At 40.7% G+C, this 19,652-nt stretch overlaps 1 protein-coding gene across 5 annotated transcripts in view; it reads left to right on the top strand.

Annotated features, from left to right (window-relative positions):
• Positions 1-19,652, top strand: part of ROBO1 (roundabout guidance receptor 1) — a gene marked incomplete at its 5' end in the record, with an annotated part of 1,547,889 nt that overhangs the window by 1,410,246 nt on the left and 117,991 nt on the right. For all 5 annotated transcript variants that reach the window (XM_082246143.1, XM_082246142.1, XM_082246140.1 and 2 more), the window contains 3 exons: positions 4,106-4,277; positions 9,623-9,828; positions 15,247-15,328. In XM_082246143.1, the coding sequence (XP_082102269.1) occupies positions 4,106-4,277; positions 9,623-9,828; positions 15,247-15,328 (460 nt within the window). The remainder of the gene's footprint in view (positions 1-4,105; positions 4,278-9,622; positions 9,829-15,246; positions 15,329-19,652) is intronic.

Raw genomic sequence — 19,652 nt, forward strand, 5'->3', positions numbered from 1 at the left:
GAGCGTGGCTCGGGGTTAAATTTCAGAGTCAAAAGCGGTAACCCCGAGCCACACTCGGGGTACCGCCAGAAGCATCGCTGGATCCTGTAAGCAGGGTTACTTACCTTGTCACCTGGATCCAGCGATGTGTCCCGGCGGTGCCTAGCGGCGGTTCTTCCTCCCGATCCTCTGTGTGCCCCGGCTTCCGTCTCCTGCAACGTGACGTTTGCAGGGGGGTGGAACCGGCGGCAAATTCAAACGTAAAACACACCAAACACACTGATACAGTTCAAAATAAAAAAAAATCATATTAGTTTGCCCCCCAGTGACCTTTCCTGCAGTTTTACTGTACTTTTTATGTATTATTATATATATATATATATATATATATATATGTGTATATATATATACACACACATATATATATATATATATATATATATATATATATATATATATGTATATATACGTATATATATATATATATATATATATATATATATATATATATATATAATGAATGTATACAGTTGATTTGGGCTGCTCATTCACAAGAATTACATGCAAAATAATGGTACCGCTTTCAGCACCTAAAATCCGAAAGAATCATACCGCCAGGGAGGTTAAAGGGGCATGTCCTATGCCTACATTTTTTTTTATTCTTTTATTGGAAAATTTTATGTCCTATACCTACATACTTTTGCTAAAAGTGTGCCTCATTCCTATCTCAAAAAGTTGGGAGGTATACTTATTGCATCCATAATCTTTCTTGTTTAGTTTCCGATCATTGAGAATAATATATTAATTTAGTATTAAAAAAATCTAAATAAACAGTGTAATAATGATTTTTCCTGCTGAGAGTACCATACAATATAAAATTATTCAGTGTTTTGAAAAATCCTATTTTTTACAAATTTAATCTGTAGAAAATGAAAACTCTGTGAGGTTGAACTAACTAAATTGCTTCTGTTAATTAGTATATTATTATTGTCTCAGCTGTAAATGAAAGCTGGTATATCCGTCCTGACAGATAATAGAGGAGGTACAGTTATTAGAATGATAATGTGGTCATAGTGACAGACCTTGCTTGCATTGTACATGTGTATTTTGGGAGATACGGTGCAATCTATTGAATTATTGAATAATTTTACATGTATTTAAAATGTGGGTTGCTGTTAACAGGCAAATAGTGATAGATGTCCATTAAGCATGCTTCATGGTTATGTTTCTTTACATTGAGGTTGATTAAAAGGAAAAATGAGGTGTAGGAGTTTATATCAACCAGTCACATGGGTGCCAGGAGAAAATCTTGGCTAATAAAGGTAACAAAAAATTCTCCTTTAATCCCATTGTTTATAAACCAGCAAAGGCAATAAGCAATCTAAAAAGGACAGTGACTTCCAAGATTCCAATCAGCAGCCTTATCTATCTTAGTTATTATCCAATCAGAAATCATTCTTCTAAATACAATAAACTGATATCTTATGGCTGCTGCATGGTTCTCTATTCACATTTCATCCTTTTACTGCCTTCTTAAAAACTGAATTTGCACAATAGAAGTTGATTTCTGGCATTCAGATCAAAGGAAAAACCTAAGTGCTGTCAATACCAAGCAATCAAAATTGAACTTTTATTCAGCCAGTACTAGTTAGTGAATACAACTGTTGCTATGGGAATTGACTATTCTGCTTTTATTCCAGTTCTCTTTAGGTTAAGAGCATACAGAGGTTGGATTGAGATACACAGCTAAAACCCATGTAACATTTGACATGGCAATTCATTTTTCATTGTGACATAATGATAATGTGATGCAAAACAAAGTTTTTCCCAGTGGCCTCCGCCAAATACTTTTACACCAAATGCTCCCCTTGGGCCATCCTGTGTACAAAGACACCTCCCAATCATGTGACCACCGTGACAGCTGATCACAGTTATTACCTGATCAGCCGATCCTTCCTTACCCCCCACCCCTGGTGTAAAGACCACGTTAAAGGGCATTGGTGCTGGCTGGAAACAGGTTATTTAGGGAAAATAGTAATAAAAATAGTGTAGTGCTAATTCCACTCTAAAAGTGTATCTAAAGCCAAAACTTTTGTTATTTATTTTGGCTAGAGTTGTGAAGGATTAAAATCGCTATCAGTTTTTTTTTTTTTTGGCCATTTCTATCTCACTGGAGAGGTTTACCTTAGTTTTCTGCCCTGGTGGTACAATATTAAGTGAGAAGAAGTCTATCCAAAGTAAGAGAGAGCTCATTTAGACAATTTTCACCAGCACGAGTGTCCACAGTGGAAGATTGTACCCTTTATTCTTAGTTTCAACTCAAAACCGTGTATTTTCCATCACCTTCAGTCCCAGTGACAGTGGTCACTAAGACAAAAAGGAGTTAATCTCCATAACAGGGGCTCAGATAGTATCAAATGCCTGTAAAGGATTTTTTTTTCTTCATCACTGCAAAATAAAAAATAAAAACTTGGACTTTAGATACACTTTATGGGACATTCACCAAAAATTCATTGCAAGCGTTCTGAAAGCCAGTGATTTATTCACCACCAGTTATTGTTTAGTAACATGCACTTTCCCTGCCTTACAAATATTACCCAAAGTGTGACAGTTACATGTAACCATTCATTCTGTGTAACTGTCATGTTGGCTAGCTAAAAACTATTAATTGCTGGTATCTTTGTTTTCCAAATGTTCCTAATGGCTCGTACACACGCATCGATTATTGGCCAGGAATTTTCGGCCAACGTCCGATCGGGCCATTTTCGGCTTGTTAGTATGATGCTTTCGACAACTGACTCCGACTTTTTGGCCGAATAAAATCTGGTGTGCAGGCTATAAAATTTTTGTTGGCCGTTAACACAACGGCCGATTTTCAGTCAGTCAGTACAGATTTCGGCAGACAAAAATCTGATGAGCAAGACTGGGCATGCTCAGAGAAGAAAAAACACATGGAAAGTAAACCAGCACATGAAATCACTTCTGAAGTAGATTTTTGTTGGCCGAGAAAATTTGTGTGCAGTCTAGGCACATTCCAACCAACAAAACACATCTCTGGACAAAAGTCGGACGATCGGTCAGCCGATAATCGTTGCGTGTGTACGAGGCTTAAGTCTGCTAAAGTGTGTTCACTGGTTCAAGCACCATATTTTTAAAAACCATGGCAATGTTGGTTACAAACATATATATGAAGCACAGCACAGGAGGCTGCAGCTGGACTCGAAAACCCTATGGGGAGCAGTCAGTAAGGGTCCTTTCACATGAGCTTTCCGATCAGGTCTGCCTGTCAGTTTTTTCAGGCGGACCTGATCGGATGCTCCATGCACCTCTATGGAGCAGCGGATGTCAGCGGTGAAATTTCCGCTGATACCCGCTGCTCTCCGATCCGATGTGGTCCATGAAATCCAGACGGATGGAAACCCTATTTTCCATCCATCTAGAGGATCGGGTCGAATCGGATGAAAACAGACAGGTGGTTCGTTTTCATCCAATTTCCCATAGAGGAGAGCAGGGATCTGACAGCTCCGTCTCAAAGTAAGCAGAGACTGACCTGTCATCCACTTGCTCAGCAGGGATTGGTGGATTGATCCTCACTGAGCGAAACGGAGTCCGCCGGGTGGAAAGCCTGTGTGTAAGGACCCATAGGCTGCACTTGATTTTATAAAATTCAAAATTATGTTAAACATAAACATATTCCTGCTTTTCTGCACTAGGGTCTCTAGATTGAATCCTAATCAGGACAATATCTGCATGGAGTTTGCTTGTTCTCAAGTTGGTTTCCTCGCACACTTCAAAGACATAGTCATAGGTTAATTTACTCCTGTGTAAACTGGCCTTAGTATGTGTGTGTGTATGTATGTATGTATGTATGTATGTATGTATGTGTGTATGGAAGGTAGGGACTGTAAATTGTAAGGTCCTTGAAGACACAGACTGATGTGATGTACAATATATAAAGCACTGCATAAATTGTCTGTGTTACATAAATACCTGTAAAAAAAAAAAAATAATAATAAATGTTAGCACAACTGAAATGTGTTCTGAATAGCATTAACAGTTTACTAACTGATTTACATGGTGTTGTTTATTGTATTAATAAAAGCCTTGATGCATCTTTGTTTTTTAGAATCTACTCTTCTCCTACCAGCCCCCACAGTCATCTAGCCGATTCTCGGTGTCTCAAACTGGTGACCTTACAATTGTAAATGTCCAGAAGTCCGATGTTGGCTACTACATCTGCCAAACTCTTAACGTGGCTGGCAGCATCACAACAAAAGCCTATTTGGAGGTTACTGATGGTAAAGTATAAACAGTTTTTAATTTAGTCATTTCCAAGGACACATAATTCCCTTATCTCTGAGATCCTTTCTCGGCCAAAAAATAGGGAGTTGTTCCAAGCATCTCCTTGTTTTACAACTTTGTGTGAGCAGCATGCTTCTAATTAGCACTGTTTGGGCTTTCTAATTGGTTGTCAGCGCCAGAAGTGGTTTCTCTGGTTCCCCAAAGTGCGTAGTTGGAGCCTGGGGTGCGACGTTTGTAAAGCCACATTACTGATATTCTCGCAACATCAGCTCTGGAAAGAATTATCCGTTGTGATAAAATAGTTTATTGATCTTATATGAAATAAATTTTGGGATGGATTGCAGCATAGTTTGAATGCCAGAAGAATCCATTATTCATATAAGTCACACTGTGGTTTTGGCATTGCTCAGTTATGGATGGAATCAATAGAAGAAAGCATAAAAAAGCCTCCGGGCAAGTTTCGGTGAGCCGTAGAGACATGAGTACTGGTTTAACCTGTAGTGATTAAAAGCAAAGGGAATGAGGAATCTGCAAAGCCATAATAAAATGGTTTTCAGTATAATAATTTCACCCCAGCTTTGACCACTCCATGTATTGACCCCAAGGGGTAGCGCCCTGGATCACACTGGGAATCTGCAAAATGTCCAAGCAATGGGTATTTGTGGATACCTACAGGTTTGGTCTTGTTACACAAAACTTGTCATTTGGGCACTGTTTATTGAAGCAATGATTAATGTAGGTCTTTCTTAAAAAAATAAAAATCACAGTCCAAAGATTCTGATGTACAGTAGGTATTTGGGTGACCACGGCCATCTCTTCTGTCCAGGTGCCTTAAAGTGTAGTTTCACTATTGTGGTTAATTTTAACAATCATATTTTTTCCCCTTCTAGCTGTTTTTTTGGAGCAGGCCTTTGGGCAGACTAAAAGTTTATAGTGGAAGTGGAGGGACAAAACTGGGGCAGGCTGAGTGTCCTCTCATTAACCAGTTCTGGACCTGAAGGTTTTACCCCTTTAATGACCAGGCCATTTTTTGCGATTTGGCACTGCGTTACTTTAACAGACAATTGTGTGGTTGTGCGACGCTGTAGCCAAATAAAATTGATGTCCTTTTTGTCCTTTATTTTTTGCGCTATAAACAAAAAAATAGCGACAATTCTGAAAAAGAAAAAAAAAAAAACTATATTTTTCACTTTCTGCTATAGAACATTCCCAATACAAAACATGTAACAATCACATTTTTCATCATTTTAGGCCAATTTGTATTCTGCTACATATTTTTGGTAAAAAAAATAAATAAATCCCAATAAGCGTATTTTGATGGATTTGCACAAAAGTTATCGCTTCTACAAACTAGGGGAAGGATTATGTCATTTTTATATATTTATTTATTTATTTACTAGTAATGGCGGGGATCTGCAACAGATCAGACCCCTAACTGACATTTTTGACATGTTTGGGGGGACCAGTGTTTTTACTTCAGTAATCAGTACACTAAAAATATGCACTGTTAGGGCTCTTTCACACGGGCGTTCAGTTTATTATGCCCAATCAGTTCCTTTTTTTTTTTTTTTAAATGGACACCGATGACACTTGTGTCATCCGGTCGGTATGTCCGTTTTTTATCCCATCCTTTTGCGGATGAAAAACGGACATAATGTATGTCTATGTAAATACGGATGTCAGCGGATGACACCACTGACATCCGTTTTTGCGTCCGTTCCGTTTTTTGAACGGAAGAAAAAATAGGTTTCTCCTCCGTTCAAAAAAACTGAACTGAAAGGACGAAAAACGGATGTCAGCAGATGATCATCCGCTGACATCCGTATTTACATAGAGATACATTATGTCAGTTTTTCATCCGCAAACGGATGGGATGAAAAACGGACATACGGAACGCCCGTGTGAAAGAGCCCTTACTGTAATAATGACACCGGTAAGGAAGGGTTTAACCCAGGGAAAAAAAAAAATCAAAGGTGGGCCTAGGGGGTGTTTTCTAACTGTTAGGGGGATGGGCTTGTGGAATCAACACAGAGACCTATGATCCTAAATAGGAGGATCACAGGAGCTTTGTGTTCATTCCAGAGAGAACTATGGTCTGCTGTGTTTACAACAGCAGGCCGTCGTTCTCTCTCCACAGGGAGCAATCGTGGGTGCCCGGTGGATCGGCCTCCCTGCTGCCTAATTAGGGCACCCCAGGAGTGCTACCTATACGTCAGTTTGTGCAGCCGAGCCAGCCTGCCGCAGTATATCTGCAGTGAGCGGTTGGCAAGTGGTTAACATACAATGCAGAACCCAAGCCCTGAAATCATTAACCCTTTGTTAGGACAGTGTTCAAATCTAGTTTACAATTGATAGGGAGAGGGAGCCAGGTTTGAGAGTTGTCTGCAGAGTTGTAATCTGCTTTCATTTATGCTAATATAGCTGGGTTATGGTGCTATAGAACTTCTAAAACATTTATAGCTTTTTCATTTATAACTTTTTTTCATTGAGATTATTTTTTAAAAAAAGTCACCATGACAGAACTGAGGGACAGCAGAACTTTCCAGAGCTCATAGTTTTGTGTGGATTTGTAAGTATGCTCATATGCAATTCTTCTATCCCTTTTCTTTAGGGCTCTTCCACAGAAGTGGGATGAGGGTGGTGAAACCAGGCTGTTGAGCCACGGTTTTACTGGCTCCCTGATTGCCCAGCTAAATTCTACTATTGTAGTCAGATGGGGGTGCAGAAATGCCTGCTACCACTGTGCTTTTTAGAGCCACAGCAATATTACCTCAGTTTGCATAATTTGCCTGGTGGCATTAAAGTGTTACTAAACCCAAAATGGTAAAATCAGTCTGTATATGCAGTAAAGCATGCTTGTTATACCTACTGTGAAGCCTAAAGGTTTAATCCTTTGCATTGTGTAAAAAGGCTGTTTGATCTCATCTTCTCTTATCCTCCCCTTCTTCCACTGTCCCCAATCACATGCTCAGTTTTATGTTTATTGGTAGAATTTTTTTTTTTTTGGGGAGAGTGCATGTGATCAGCACAGGGCCAATCAGCACTGTCTAGACAGAGGGTCAGGAGTCAAGCAGCCTTATAGGACAGTAAGAGAGGAGAATGAAAACTCCCCCTACAGGCTTTAACCAGACACTGATAGAAGTCACACGACTGCTATATACTGCTGATAAGAAAAGGTATTTGGCAGTTTGTATTTACTAAAATAATTGCATGTTCTGTGTACTGTGGGAGAGCAGATATAGTGAATGCAGAGTCCTGGGTTTAGTAACATTTTAAGGTCAATGAAAGCTAGTTGCAACCCTGAGACAGTTACAGTGTGTAATTGTAATACAAAATACCCCTTGGGATTTCAAGGGAAAAAAAATACATACAATCAAGAGGTGGCAGGATTAGGCTAAGTTTGCACTGGCATTAAAAGCAGGCGTTTAAGGGGTGTTAAATGCCCCTCAAACAACTATACAATTGATACAATAGACAGCACACAGTGCTGTTCACACTATCAAAACATGAAGCGTTAATTTAACTGACAATTGCTCGTGCAATGCTGTACTCAAACGAAATTTTTTTCACATAAATAGAGCTTTCTTTTAGTGGTATTTGATAACCTCTGCGATTTTAATTTTTTGCGCTATAAACAAAAAAACAGCAAAAATTTTGAAAAAAAAAAAAAAACAATAATTTTCACATTCTGCTATTTGACATTCCCCCCAAAAAAATTAAAAATCAAAATTCTTTAACATTTTAGGCAAATTTGTTTTCTGCTACATATTTTTGGTAAAAAAAATTGCAATAAGCGTATTTTGATTGGTTTACGCAAAAGTTATTGCGTTTACTAACTATGGGAAAGATTTATGTCATTTTTATTGTTTTTTTTTCTACTAGTAATGGCGGCGATCTGCAATTTGCGGTACTGCGACATTTGGACGGACAGATCGGTCCCCTAACTGGCATTTTTGACACTTTTGGATGGACCAGTGACATTACTACAGTAATCAGTGCTAAAAATATGCACTGTTACTGTAATAATGCCATTGGCAGGGAAGGGGTTAACCCTGTGGGTGATCAAGGGGTTAAATGTGAGCCTAGGGGAGTGATTCTAACTGGGGGGGGGGCGTGGCTTCTGAAATGACCATAGAGACATGTCATCCTATATAGCAGGATCACATGGCCTCTATGATCATCCCAGAGAGAAGTTGTGTTTACAACAGCCGACCATATTTCTCTCTCAGCGGGGAACGTTGGTGGGTGTCAGGCGGCAATTGGAGCTGCCTGCCCCGTGCATCAGCTTTCCCGCTGATGATCGGAAGTGGGAGCGCGCCCACCTCCTAGCTGCCACCAGGCAACCGACGTATACCTACGTTGGTTTGCCTGGGAGAGCCACGCTGCCGCAGTATATATGCGGCAAGTGGTTAAAAATTCTCATCCAAATGCATTCCACAACAGATATAATCCTCATCCGAGATTAAAATCAGAAGGAGGCCTGTCACAAAGTTTTAAAAGGTCAAGTACAGAATTTAAAAAAAAAATCTTTGTAAAAAAGACTCTAACAAATGACCTTACAAAGTACTGATTAATATATAATTTCATCTTTCCCCATGATAACGCCCCCGGCTCTTTCCTCTAATGTGTCTTCCTGGATTATGTATTCTCATCATACTTATGCTGTCTATCCTATTAAGCGCACCTGTTCTTTAAAAACTCAAAATCTTACTCAATCCATTTAAATCTCAAATCTGTCCTTAAGGCATTAAGGCAAAAATAACAGACTTAAGTAAATGGAGGATCTACTTTTCAAGGATCTTAATATTCAGAAGAAAGCTGGTGCCAAATGTGAATTCAAGATGGTCACCTAAAGATTCGGAATATATTTGAGAAGCGTGTTGATGTTCCTTTCTGGCTTGCCATGCAAACATCTGTTTTTACGCTAGTATAAAAGCCGATAAACCGATCTTTCCAAAATGAACGAATGTTTTTCTTTCACCCCACTGTGTCATTTTTGTGGATGAGAACAGCGTAACTCTATATTTTACCACTCAGCACTTTCAGCTATTAAATCATTGGAAGTGAATTCAGAATTCCTCTTCCATTTCTTTTTTTTCTCTTTGCCTGAATAATGCCAGCAAGTCCTGAACATCCTTTCCTTCAAACAAGAGATACAGTTTCAGTATTCTATGTCGTGCTTATCATGAAATTTCCCCTTGAATAATGTATGATTCCTGGTTTAATTACTTGCTTAATTATCTTTAGCTTGTTTTGAAGCCTACAGCAACTACTGTTGCTTGATGGATTAGAAAATTGCTTCCAGTTGCAGACATCTATTTCCTGTTGTTTACTTTGGCAGTGGTGGCTGACCGTCCTCCTCCAGTTATCCGCCAGGGTCCTCAGAACCAGACAGTTGCTGTGGATGGCACTTTAATCCTGGATTGTATAGCTACCGGAGTTCCAGTTCCCACAATTCACTGGAGGAAAGATGGCATCCTGATAACAGTTCAGGACTCACGTATTAAACTGATGGACAGTGGAGCATTACAGATCCGATATGCTAAGGTACGTTACAAGGCATAAAGTCACGTAAACATTACTGGGCTTGTTTCCAAAAAGAGCAATGCTAAAAGGCAGATGTATTGGAGTTGATTTCCTAAAGGAGTAGAGAATTTTCAATATAAAAGGTGAATGTTCACGTAGAGATCGTGTCATTGTAAAACAAAAACATTATCTTTAAAAAAAAAAAAAGCAACCTAAAGTAAAACAATATCCTTAAAGCGGAGTTCCACCCAGTGAACGTTTGGTTTTTAAAAAATACCCCCGGGACAGTCAGGGCTAGTGCATTCCACAATGGCTAGCCTCTGATCTGTCCCGGGTTGCACTTACCTTTTAGAAGAAATACTTACCTTGAAAATGTATTCTCCAGCGCTGCCATCTCAGGTGTGGGCAGCTTGAAGCCAGCGCGATCCTCTTCTGTGTCCTCTTCCGTCTTCTTCGGTCCCACGATGCACTGCGCCGGCCCCGCCGTCGCTTCCGGGCCACAACGTCATCCCTGCACAGCTTCTGGGCATGCCCAGAAGCTGTTTAGCAAGGTATGATGCACCTACACCGGAACTGACGTCGGGGCCGGTGCAGGCGCATTGATTTCTGGGAGCGATGACGTTCAGCTCCCAGGAATCATTGCAAAGTGGAAGTGACGGCGCGGGCCGCGGCCGAGGAAGGAGGAAGTGGAATGTAAGGTAAGTATATTTTCTTCTAAACGAGGTAAGTAATAAAAAAAAAAAATGTGATTATCCATTTGTTTTTCAGGTGACCCGGAGTGAGAAGATGGAGGTAAGTATAATTTTAGGGTGGAACTCCACTTTAAGCCGGCCATAGACAGTTTAAAGCTCGAACCATAGATGGGCAGGTTGAATGTACCCAAACTGATCAATCGATTAACTTGGGTACAAATAGCCTGTCGGATTTTACAATTTTACAATTACTGTTAGCAGCTATTATAGCCACTAGCAGTAATCACTGTGTTCTCCCAGCGGGGATGCCCCCCCCCCCCAAATGGGAGAACATAATGGCTCAGTGGATGCTTCCTTCTAACATCCAACATCCCCCCTCAGCTCCTGAAACTTTTTTCTTGTTCACTTCCATTGTTTTGGAATGAGCAGCCTATGTTAGTTAAGGTCAGGGACACGTCTTCATGCACACCACAAATCCCATAGTCCATCTCGGGAGCGAGCAAGAGAGGGTGGCTACTTTCCTACATATAGTGGGACCATTGAGAACAAACAAAGGCACCCTCTAACAGGACGTCAGATCATCACAGCACAAAAGAGCGATTTGGAGAAGAACAATTTTTTTTGTGTTAGGATTACATATTGAATAGAATCATTTTTTTCTTTACCAGAGTTTAGTGTGACGTTAATGATTTCCTTTGAGGGGCAGTGTGTTAAATCTTGAAAAGTTCCAGAGTACACTGCCATCCAACACTTTCTGGTGTGTCAGAGAGCACCTCACCTGTGGTTCCATTCACTGAAACCTATGTCTGCGTTGTGTAGTAACAAAGGGTTCAATGAAAAGAAAAACAGCACCTGATGGAGCTTTTTAAGGTGAATACCTAACACACCACCATCCAAAAAGCTGTTTTTTTTTTGTTTTTCTTTTCAGGTTGCTACTGGTTCACAATTTTTTACTATGGTGTCAGAATCAATTAAATGCCCAATCTTTTGCAAGGTAAAAAAATAAAAATAAAAAACAAAAATAAATGATAGGTATTTGATTTCCTCATTATCATGGAAGGGTTGATGACATCTGACACTGTTTGGAATCCTCACGCAGCCTCCTGGGATGTGTGATGTCAATATCCCAGGAGGCTGCAGGAGAAGGGTTCAAGTCATTCTCGCCTAGACGAGCATGGTGACCGGGCAAATAAAAACATTTTTTCCTAGGTTCTAGAGGTGCTTTTTAAAGTGGTTAGAAAGGTTATTTTTCTTTTTTTTCTTTAAAATAACAAACATGTTATATATGTGCATCTCATCAAAATAGAATACCATCAAAAAGTAAATTTATTTCAGTAATTCAATTCAAAAAGTGAAACTCAGTATCTCAGAAAATTAAAATATTACATAAGACCAATAAAAAAAAGGATTTTTAATACAGAAATGTTGGCTTATTGAAAAGTATGTCCATGTACAGTATAGTATGCACTCAATACTTGGTCAGGGCTCCTTTTGCATGAATTACTGCATTAATGCGGTGTGGCATGGAGGCGTTCAGCCTATGGCACTGCTGAGGTGTTATGGAAGCCACAGTGGTCCACAGATAAAACACAGTGGACCAACATCAGCAGACGACATGGCTCCCCAAATCATCACTGACTGTGGTAATTTCACACTGGAACTCATGCAACTTGGATTCTGAGCCTCTCCACTCTCCCTCCAGACTCTTGCACCTTGATTTCCAAATGAAATGCAAAATGTTCCTCGGTCCATGATGATTTGGGGAGCCATGTCATCTGCTGGTGTTGGTCCACTGTATTTAACCAAGTCCAAAGTCAGCGCTGCCCTCTACCTGGAAATTCCAGAGCACTTCTTTTTTTTTTGGGGGCTTTAGAAATATTCAAATTTTCTGAGATGCTGAATTTTGGTTTTTTACTAGCTGTAAGCCATAATCCTCAAAATGAAAAGAAATACATGCTGGAAATATCTCACTCTGTGTGTAACGCATCTATATAAAATATATGAGTTCCACTTTTTGAATTGAATTACTGAAATAAATAACTTTTTCAATGATATTCTAATTTTATGAGATGCACCTGTACTTACCTGCCCTGTGCAGTGGTTTTGCACAAAGCAGCCTGGATCCTCTTCTTCTCGAGTCCCCCACTGGCACTTTGGCCCCTCCCCCCTGCTCATTCCCGAGGTGCCTCTGTGTGTCTATGGGACACACAGAATGTGGCTCAGTTCTGGCCCTGCTCCCTCCTTGCTGGCTGTGATTGACAGCAGCGGGAGCAATTGACTGCATTTCAGCCAATGAGGAGACAGAGACCCAGGAGAATAGATACATATTCACCAGCACACCAATGATCTTGCAAAAGCAGTCCAAAAACTTTATTCCAGAGAAGATCACATCAAAAATAAATAGTGCAACGTTACGGAGCCAAGCAGGACCCCTTCGTCAGAGACCCAGGAGAGCCTCAGCTCCCATGCACATTGCTCGATCGTGTTTGACCACAGGTAAATATAAGAGGGGCTGCGGGGGGGGGGGGGAGCTGCACACTAAAGGTTTTTTACCTTCATGCACACAATGCATGAAGGTAAAAAAAAACTTTAACCTTTACAACCACTTTACTGTTGTGGAAAGAGGATTGGGATAGTGGAAAGTAAATTTTCTGTGTAAACGTCTGCTATAACGCAATACAATATTATCCTAATTAGTGTTGAATGGACTGACCATTTAAAGAAAAACTGTTGGAAACATGTCTGTGTAAGGCAGACCATGGATTATGGACTTTTCTTTCCTTTCATCCCCAAGGAAGACAGTCAGTGTTGATAGTGTTGATGGGGGCATCCCTCCCACAGCGCTATTATGTTCTACCAGCTGGGAGCCTTCCCTGCTGGCAGAATGGAATGATTAGTGGTTCCGGGCTATAGCTGGCGGCACTAATCATTCAGGAAAAATCTGATAGACTGGTTGTACACAAATTGATCTATAGATTGCCTTGTGTATGACCAGGGAGCCCATACAAGGATCACATTTTGGCTGGTCCCTGCTGACTCAGCCAAATTTTGATCCATGTATGACTGAGTTAAGAAGCATCCAACAGAATTTCCTGCTCTCTAACTACCAGCTAGTTACTGGATCAAGCAGAACCAAGCTGAATCGTTTTAAGTTTCTCTGAGGGTAGTAGCCTTGTTCTAAAACAAATACAGCATATAGAGAAAGGTCTGTGAGCTTTTCAGTCATTGGGGGCTTTTTATACAAATATGCCTCTTCATGACACATAAATATGGTAGATAAATACTTTTGATTAGAAATTTATGTCCAGCCAAAACTTTTCTTTTTGTAATTTTGAATAGGTTGGGTGGGGTTTTAGAACCAAATTCAGTTTTTACTGCTATCTGGGGCTCTGTTAGGTAGAGTTACCCCCCACTTACCTCTGTTAGGTAGAGTTATTCCCCACTTACCTCTGTTAGGTAGAGTTATCCCCCACTTATCTCTGTTAGGTAGAGTTATTCCCCACTTAACTCTGTTAGGTAGAGTTATTCCCCACTAAACTCTGTTAGGTAGAGTTACCCCCACTTACCTCTGTTAGGTAGAGTTATCCCCCACTTACCTCTGTTAGGTAGAGTTATCCCCCACTTACCTCTATTAGGTAGAGTTATCCCCCACTTACCTCTGTTAGGTAGAGTTATCCCCCACTTACCTCTGTTAGGTAGAGTTATCCCCCACTTACCTCTGTTAGGTAGAGTTATCCCCCACTTAACTCTGTTAGGTAGAGTTATCCCCCACTTACCTCTGTTAGGTAGAGTTATCCCCCACTTACCTCTGTTAGGTAGAGTTATCCCCCACTTAACTCTGTTAGGTAGAGTTATCCCCCACTTAACTCTGTTAGGTAGAGTTATCCCCATCTTACCTCTGTAAGGTAGAGTTACCCCCCACTTACCATCACAGTGAAAAGAGTTTCACCAGACAGAGAGTAAGGGAAAATCCGCAACAGGGACGTAGGCCATGATAAATTGGAGTTGTAGCCTTCTACTATATTTAAAAAGGCAATTTTATTTTTTTCTGTGTTAAAGTGTGTGTGAGGGGAAATCTCACTAATGAAGCCCAAGATAGCAGTAAAAAAACAAACAGGTGTTCTAATCCATTCCTATTCTATCTAAAATGAAAAAAAATGTTTGGCTTGACAAATACTTTAACTAATAAACACTTTTAATACTGTGCACTAATAAAATACCGGTATTAGCTATATCTGCCTTTGTATAATATATTCTGCCCAGTCTTACTTAATCAGAACTGTGCAGTATTTTATTCCTTAGTATTTATTTACCGCGCCTCTGTTTTTGTGCCGGCCGTAATACCCGCAGAATGTATTGTTAGAAGCACAATGTTGATATTGCTAGAACGAATGCACAAACAAAATAAAACAAAATGATGTATTCTGCGGTTTAAATGCCAGCTAGCGATTGTCATAATCCCGCACTCGTTCCACTTCTGTCCTTTGACATGAATTTACTTTCAGCAAATATTTGCATGTGTAATTGTGTAATTAGACTGATAGAGGTTATTATTAATTCTGCTCGACAAATAAAGTAATGTATTTTGCCACTTCTTTGAAGTCATGAAACAAATTGGCTCCCAGGAACAGCTAATAGCTCTCCAACCAAAGCCAAGCGCATCCTCTGTTAGATGGAGCAGTAATTGCTTTTCCATCCCAATGCATTTCTGACCGCCCCAAATACTAATTTCAAGCTTTCTTTTCAGCTAAGTGACACAGGCCGCTACACCTGCACTGCATCCACTCCAAGCGGGGAAGCCAGTTGGAGTGCATACATCGAGATTCAAGGTAGCAATTTCCAATAAAAACCTTTAATTGTCTATTTGTATTTTTATTGCAGATTTGTCTGAAAAGTTATATTCTTCTCTCTCCATTATATAATAACTTAGTGCAAAGATCCTTGGTCTGTTACAAATTAAAACAGACAATGTGAAATCAGTCTTAGATTTCTTTTGATACTAAATAACTTGTAATTGGAGATGGCCAGATATCTTCATGGGTTGAGTATTTATTTGATAGTTGTAAAGTAGGACCAGGACTACTTGAACTAGATACCTGAGTGCCAAGACCCACCTTGAGCCTTAAAGTGGATTTGCACCAATTTTAATAAGTTTAGATGTACGTAATCCCATTTAAAAATACTTTTACCAATGGAAACTATTTATTTTTTTTTTTGCAAGGAAATACCTTTTTTCTTCTTTATTCATCCACACTTCTGGGTCCGGCAGCCTACAGGCGATTACGTCACTCGGCAATTCGCAAGGGCTGCTGGGATGTATACCAGCAGCCCTTGCGAATCGCCTAGTGACGAAATCTTGCATTATTACATCGGCACCAACTGTACTCAGATGTATTGCATTGAGTCCGTGCTCTGCCCCACCCCCGCCCCCTCTCAGTGATCTCTACGGGATTTATTGCTTTGAGTCCACACTCCGCTCCGCCTCCGCCCCGCCTCCTCTCAGTGAGCGCGGACTGAAAGCATTACATCCCGTAGAGCTCACTGCGAGGAGGCGGGCTGAGCACGGACTCAATGTGGCCAAAAATAGCTCCATTACAGCCAGTGATAGCAACATTTAAAGATAGAAACAATCATTGGGCCAGGACAACTTGATACCCGAAGGCCAAAATCCACCTTGATACTTAACGGTTACTGATAGTGTTACACTTGTGGTACTTTGTTTTTTTTCTGCACTCCATGGGTGGAAAAACCTGCTGAGTACCTGCAAATGCTTGAGAAGCTTCATGTAGCCTACATAGTGGTCAAAAATAGCCCCAAAACTGCAAGTGAGGCTCAGTTGAATGATATCCTTGGGCTATTTATGTCTGTTCTCATATCTGATTAGTTGCTATGAGATAAGATATTCATAGGCATCAGATGAACATCAACCACCAGCAAGTTTATTTCAGGGGATGTCATGACTTTTTATCCAGTATACACCCTACCAATCTCAGATTGATTGATCTCTACCAACCTCAGAAGATTGAATAAAACCCTAAAAACCTTGGTCAGCTGCAATGGTGTTCTCCATTTTCCAGCTCCATTAGGTGAATCTCAGCACCCCTATCTTCCTTCTCCACCATATATACATGCTCATTTCCGTACTTTAAGTGTGCTAGCTCTAATGCATGATTTAATGCAGGGGTGTCAAACTCAATTTATTTATGGGTCGAATCAGCATTATGGTTGCCCTCATAGGGCTGGTTGTATCTGTCAAAGTATATGAATTTATCCATGGCTTTTTTTCTCAGGGAAATATGTGCGGGAATTCAACCATGATTCTCAATGAACAGCATCAAATGGTCAATGTAACCAAATTGCGCAGTGAGAGGATTGTAAAGGGGCAATAAATATCAGGAGTGTGTAATGTGTGGAGTTTAGGGATGCACTATGTACAGAGTGCAGTTTCACAAGTGCCCTATGCACAAAGTGCAAAGTTCCCAGGTATATAGAGTGCAGGGCTTTGGAGTGTGCTATACACAGTGTGCAGGGTTCAGCTTTCTTTTACAGCCTGTCCACAACTCTCTTCCACCCCTCCTCAGCTCTGAACTCTGCATCACTCTCACGCATCCCCCACCTCTGCACACATCTCTCTCCCTGCCGTCATCCCCCCTACCCAGCACAGCTCTAGTATGTCATGTCAGTGTAGGCCCTCTGCATCTCTCACTCAATTGCAGGGAGATCATTGGTCAGTATCTGAGCATTTGGGCCCCGATGGAGATCTTAGTGCAGCTTACCATGTGGTTACCATTCCACACTGCATCTGCACCTCTCTTGTCCCTGCTGTGAGTTCAGGGCAGGCAGAGATCTGTGAAAGCCACAAGACAAAAACTGTCCTTGTAAAGGCTTCTGTGTTTACAAGTGACAGTGGTGAGGTGGAAGCAGAGGATAAGAGCTGGAGGTGGAGGAACAGAGTTTTGCCACGTTTCAGTTGAAAAAATCCCTGGGTGCAAGAGCCATATGAAATGACCTGGGGGCCGGATTTGGTCCACGGGCCTTGTGCTTGACACAAATGATTTAATGGAAGAATCTCCAGCAGAGTGGCTAAGTGGTTAGTACTTCTGCCTGGCAGCACCAGAGTTGTTGGTTCAAATCCCAAACATATCACTACCTGCTTGGAGTTAGCACTGTTTCTGCATGGGTTTCCTACCACATTCCAAAGACATGCTGGTAGATTAATTTACTTCTGTCTAAATTGGCGCTAGCATGTGTATGTATGAGTGTGAGTAAGGGGCCTTAGACTGTAAGCTCCTTGAGGGCAGGTACTAACGTGAATGTGCAATATATATGTAAAGCCCTGTGTAAATTTTTGGTGCTATATAAGTACCTGTAATAAAAAATAAACACTTCCTCTCTGTACAAATAAGCATGAACCAGACCACTCCAGATGAATCTTAGCTAGTTTCCGGATTGCTGGTCTGGCTCATCTGTTAGGCAATATGCTGTTAGAATGCAAAAGGATTTACTGCAAGACCTTTGTTGGTTTATTAAGCAGCACAGGATAAACCGTAAGAGCTGCATTCTGTGCCATTTGATAAATACATTAAAGGAGTTGTAAGGGCAGAAGGTTTTTCATCTTAATTCATTCTATGGCTTCTGTGTGCAGCAGCCGCCCCAGCACCCCCTAATACTTATCTGAGACCCATCCCTATCCAACAATGTCCACAAGTCCTTCCTGATTGGCTAAGACACAGCAGCGGTGCCATTGGCTCCCACTGTTGTCAATCAAAGTCAGTTAGCCAATCAGGAGAGAGAAGGAGTGGGGCCAAACGGAAGCTCCATGTCTGAATCGACACACAGAGTTGCAGCTCGGCTCAGGTGCCCCAATAGCAAGCTGCTTGCTGTGGGGCCACTTGACAGGAGGGAGGGGCCAGGAGCACCGAAGAGGGACCCAAAAAGAGGAGGATCCAGGTATGCCTTTTCCACTGTCTGCTTGAGGGGCGAATCCTTTCTATTCTTAGTTCATATCTATACAATAATTATTTAACACGGTTTTAAGAAATGATTCCAAAAGTTGTTGATTGCAAATGAGAAATTTGAATAGGCTAAAAATTTGAATTCATTTTGATCTACTAAAATTCCACAGATGAACCATCATTTTTGGATTTATTTCTTAAAGTGCTTGAAGAACTAAGGCTGGCCATACACGGTTCAAATTTCAGCCGCTTCTGCAGGAACCGGCCGAGATTCAAACCGTTAATGGTCAGTCTGAATGTACCAAGTTGATCGATCGATTTACTTGGGTACAACTAGCCGGCCAGATTTACTTGCAATTATCGCAAGCTGCTGCTATAGTCGCTAGCGATAATCACCTCCTGGCGGGGGTGCCTTCCCCGACCGCCCCCTGTCGGGAGAAGACAATTGCTGATTCCCCTGTCAGCACTGCCTGTGTTGATGGGGGAATCCTGCAAAGGATCGAAATTCACACTGTGCATGGCCTGCCTAACAGTACCATTTGCTATAAGGACCAATTGGGTTCACATTTACATTTTCTTTGGCAAATATTCAGTGATTGTCTTTTATGGGCAGCAATAAAAGGTCTTCACTGATCAGAAAAATATATTGGGGTTGATTTACTAAAACCGGACAGCTTAAAATCTGGTGCATCTGTACATGGTAGCCAATCAGCTTCTAACTTTAGCTTGTTTAATTAAGCTTTGACAAAAAAGCCTGGAAGCTGATTGGTTTCTATGCAGAGCTGCATCAGATTTTGCACTCTCCAGTTTCAGTAAATCAACCCCATAGCTCTTACAAGGCATCTGTAGAAGGGACTTCTTTTTTTAGCTGTTAGTGGCCAGCTGTGGTTCTATAATACTGGCTACAAGCCAACCAGCATAATTTTTGGACATGTAGTCACAGTAATAGCAGTCAAACTGGCCATAGTTACAAAGCTCTGTGTAAATAGAAATCTGTATATATTTTTTCTCTTCCTGACTTCCTCTCTTCCTCACTTTTGGCATTGAAAAGTAATGCCCGCTGAATTTTTGTTAGAGTAATATAAAAATAGGATGTGGAACTTGTAAAATTCTTTATAGGTCAAACATCAAAAGATGTATTTTAATATCTCTGCCATATTTTATATGTTAACTAAAACACTGCAGCGTCTTTTTGTAT

The sequence above is a fragment of the Pelophylax lessonae genome (genome assembly GCF_965119305.1).
Source record: "Pelophylax lessonae genome assembly, chromosome: 2".
In the NCBI taxonomy this organism is placed as follows: domain Eukaryota; kingdom Metazoa; phylum Chordata; class Amphibia; order Anura; family Ranidae; genus Pelophylax; species Pelophylax lessonae.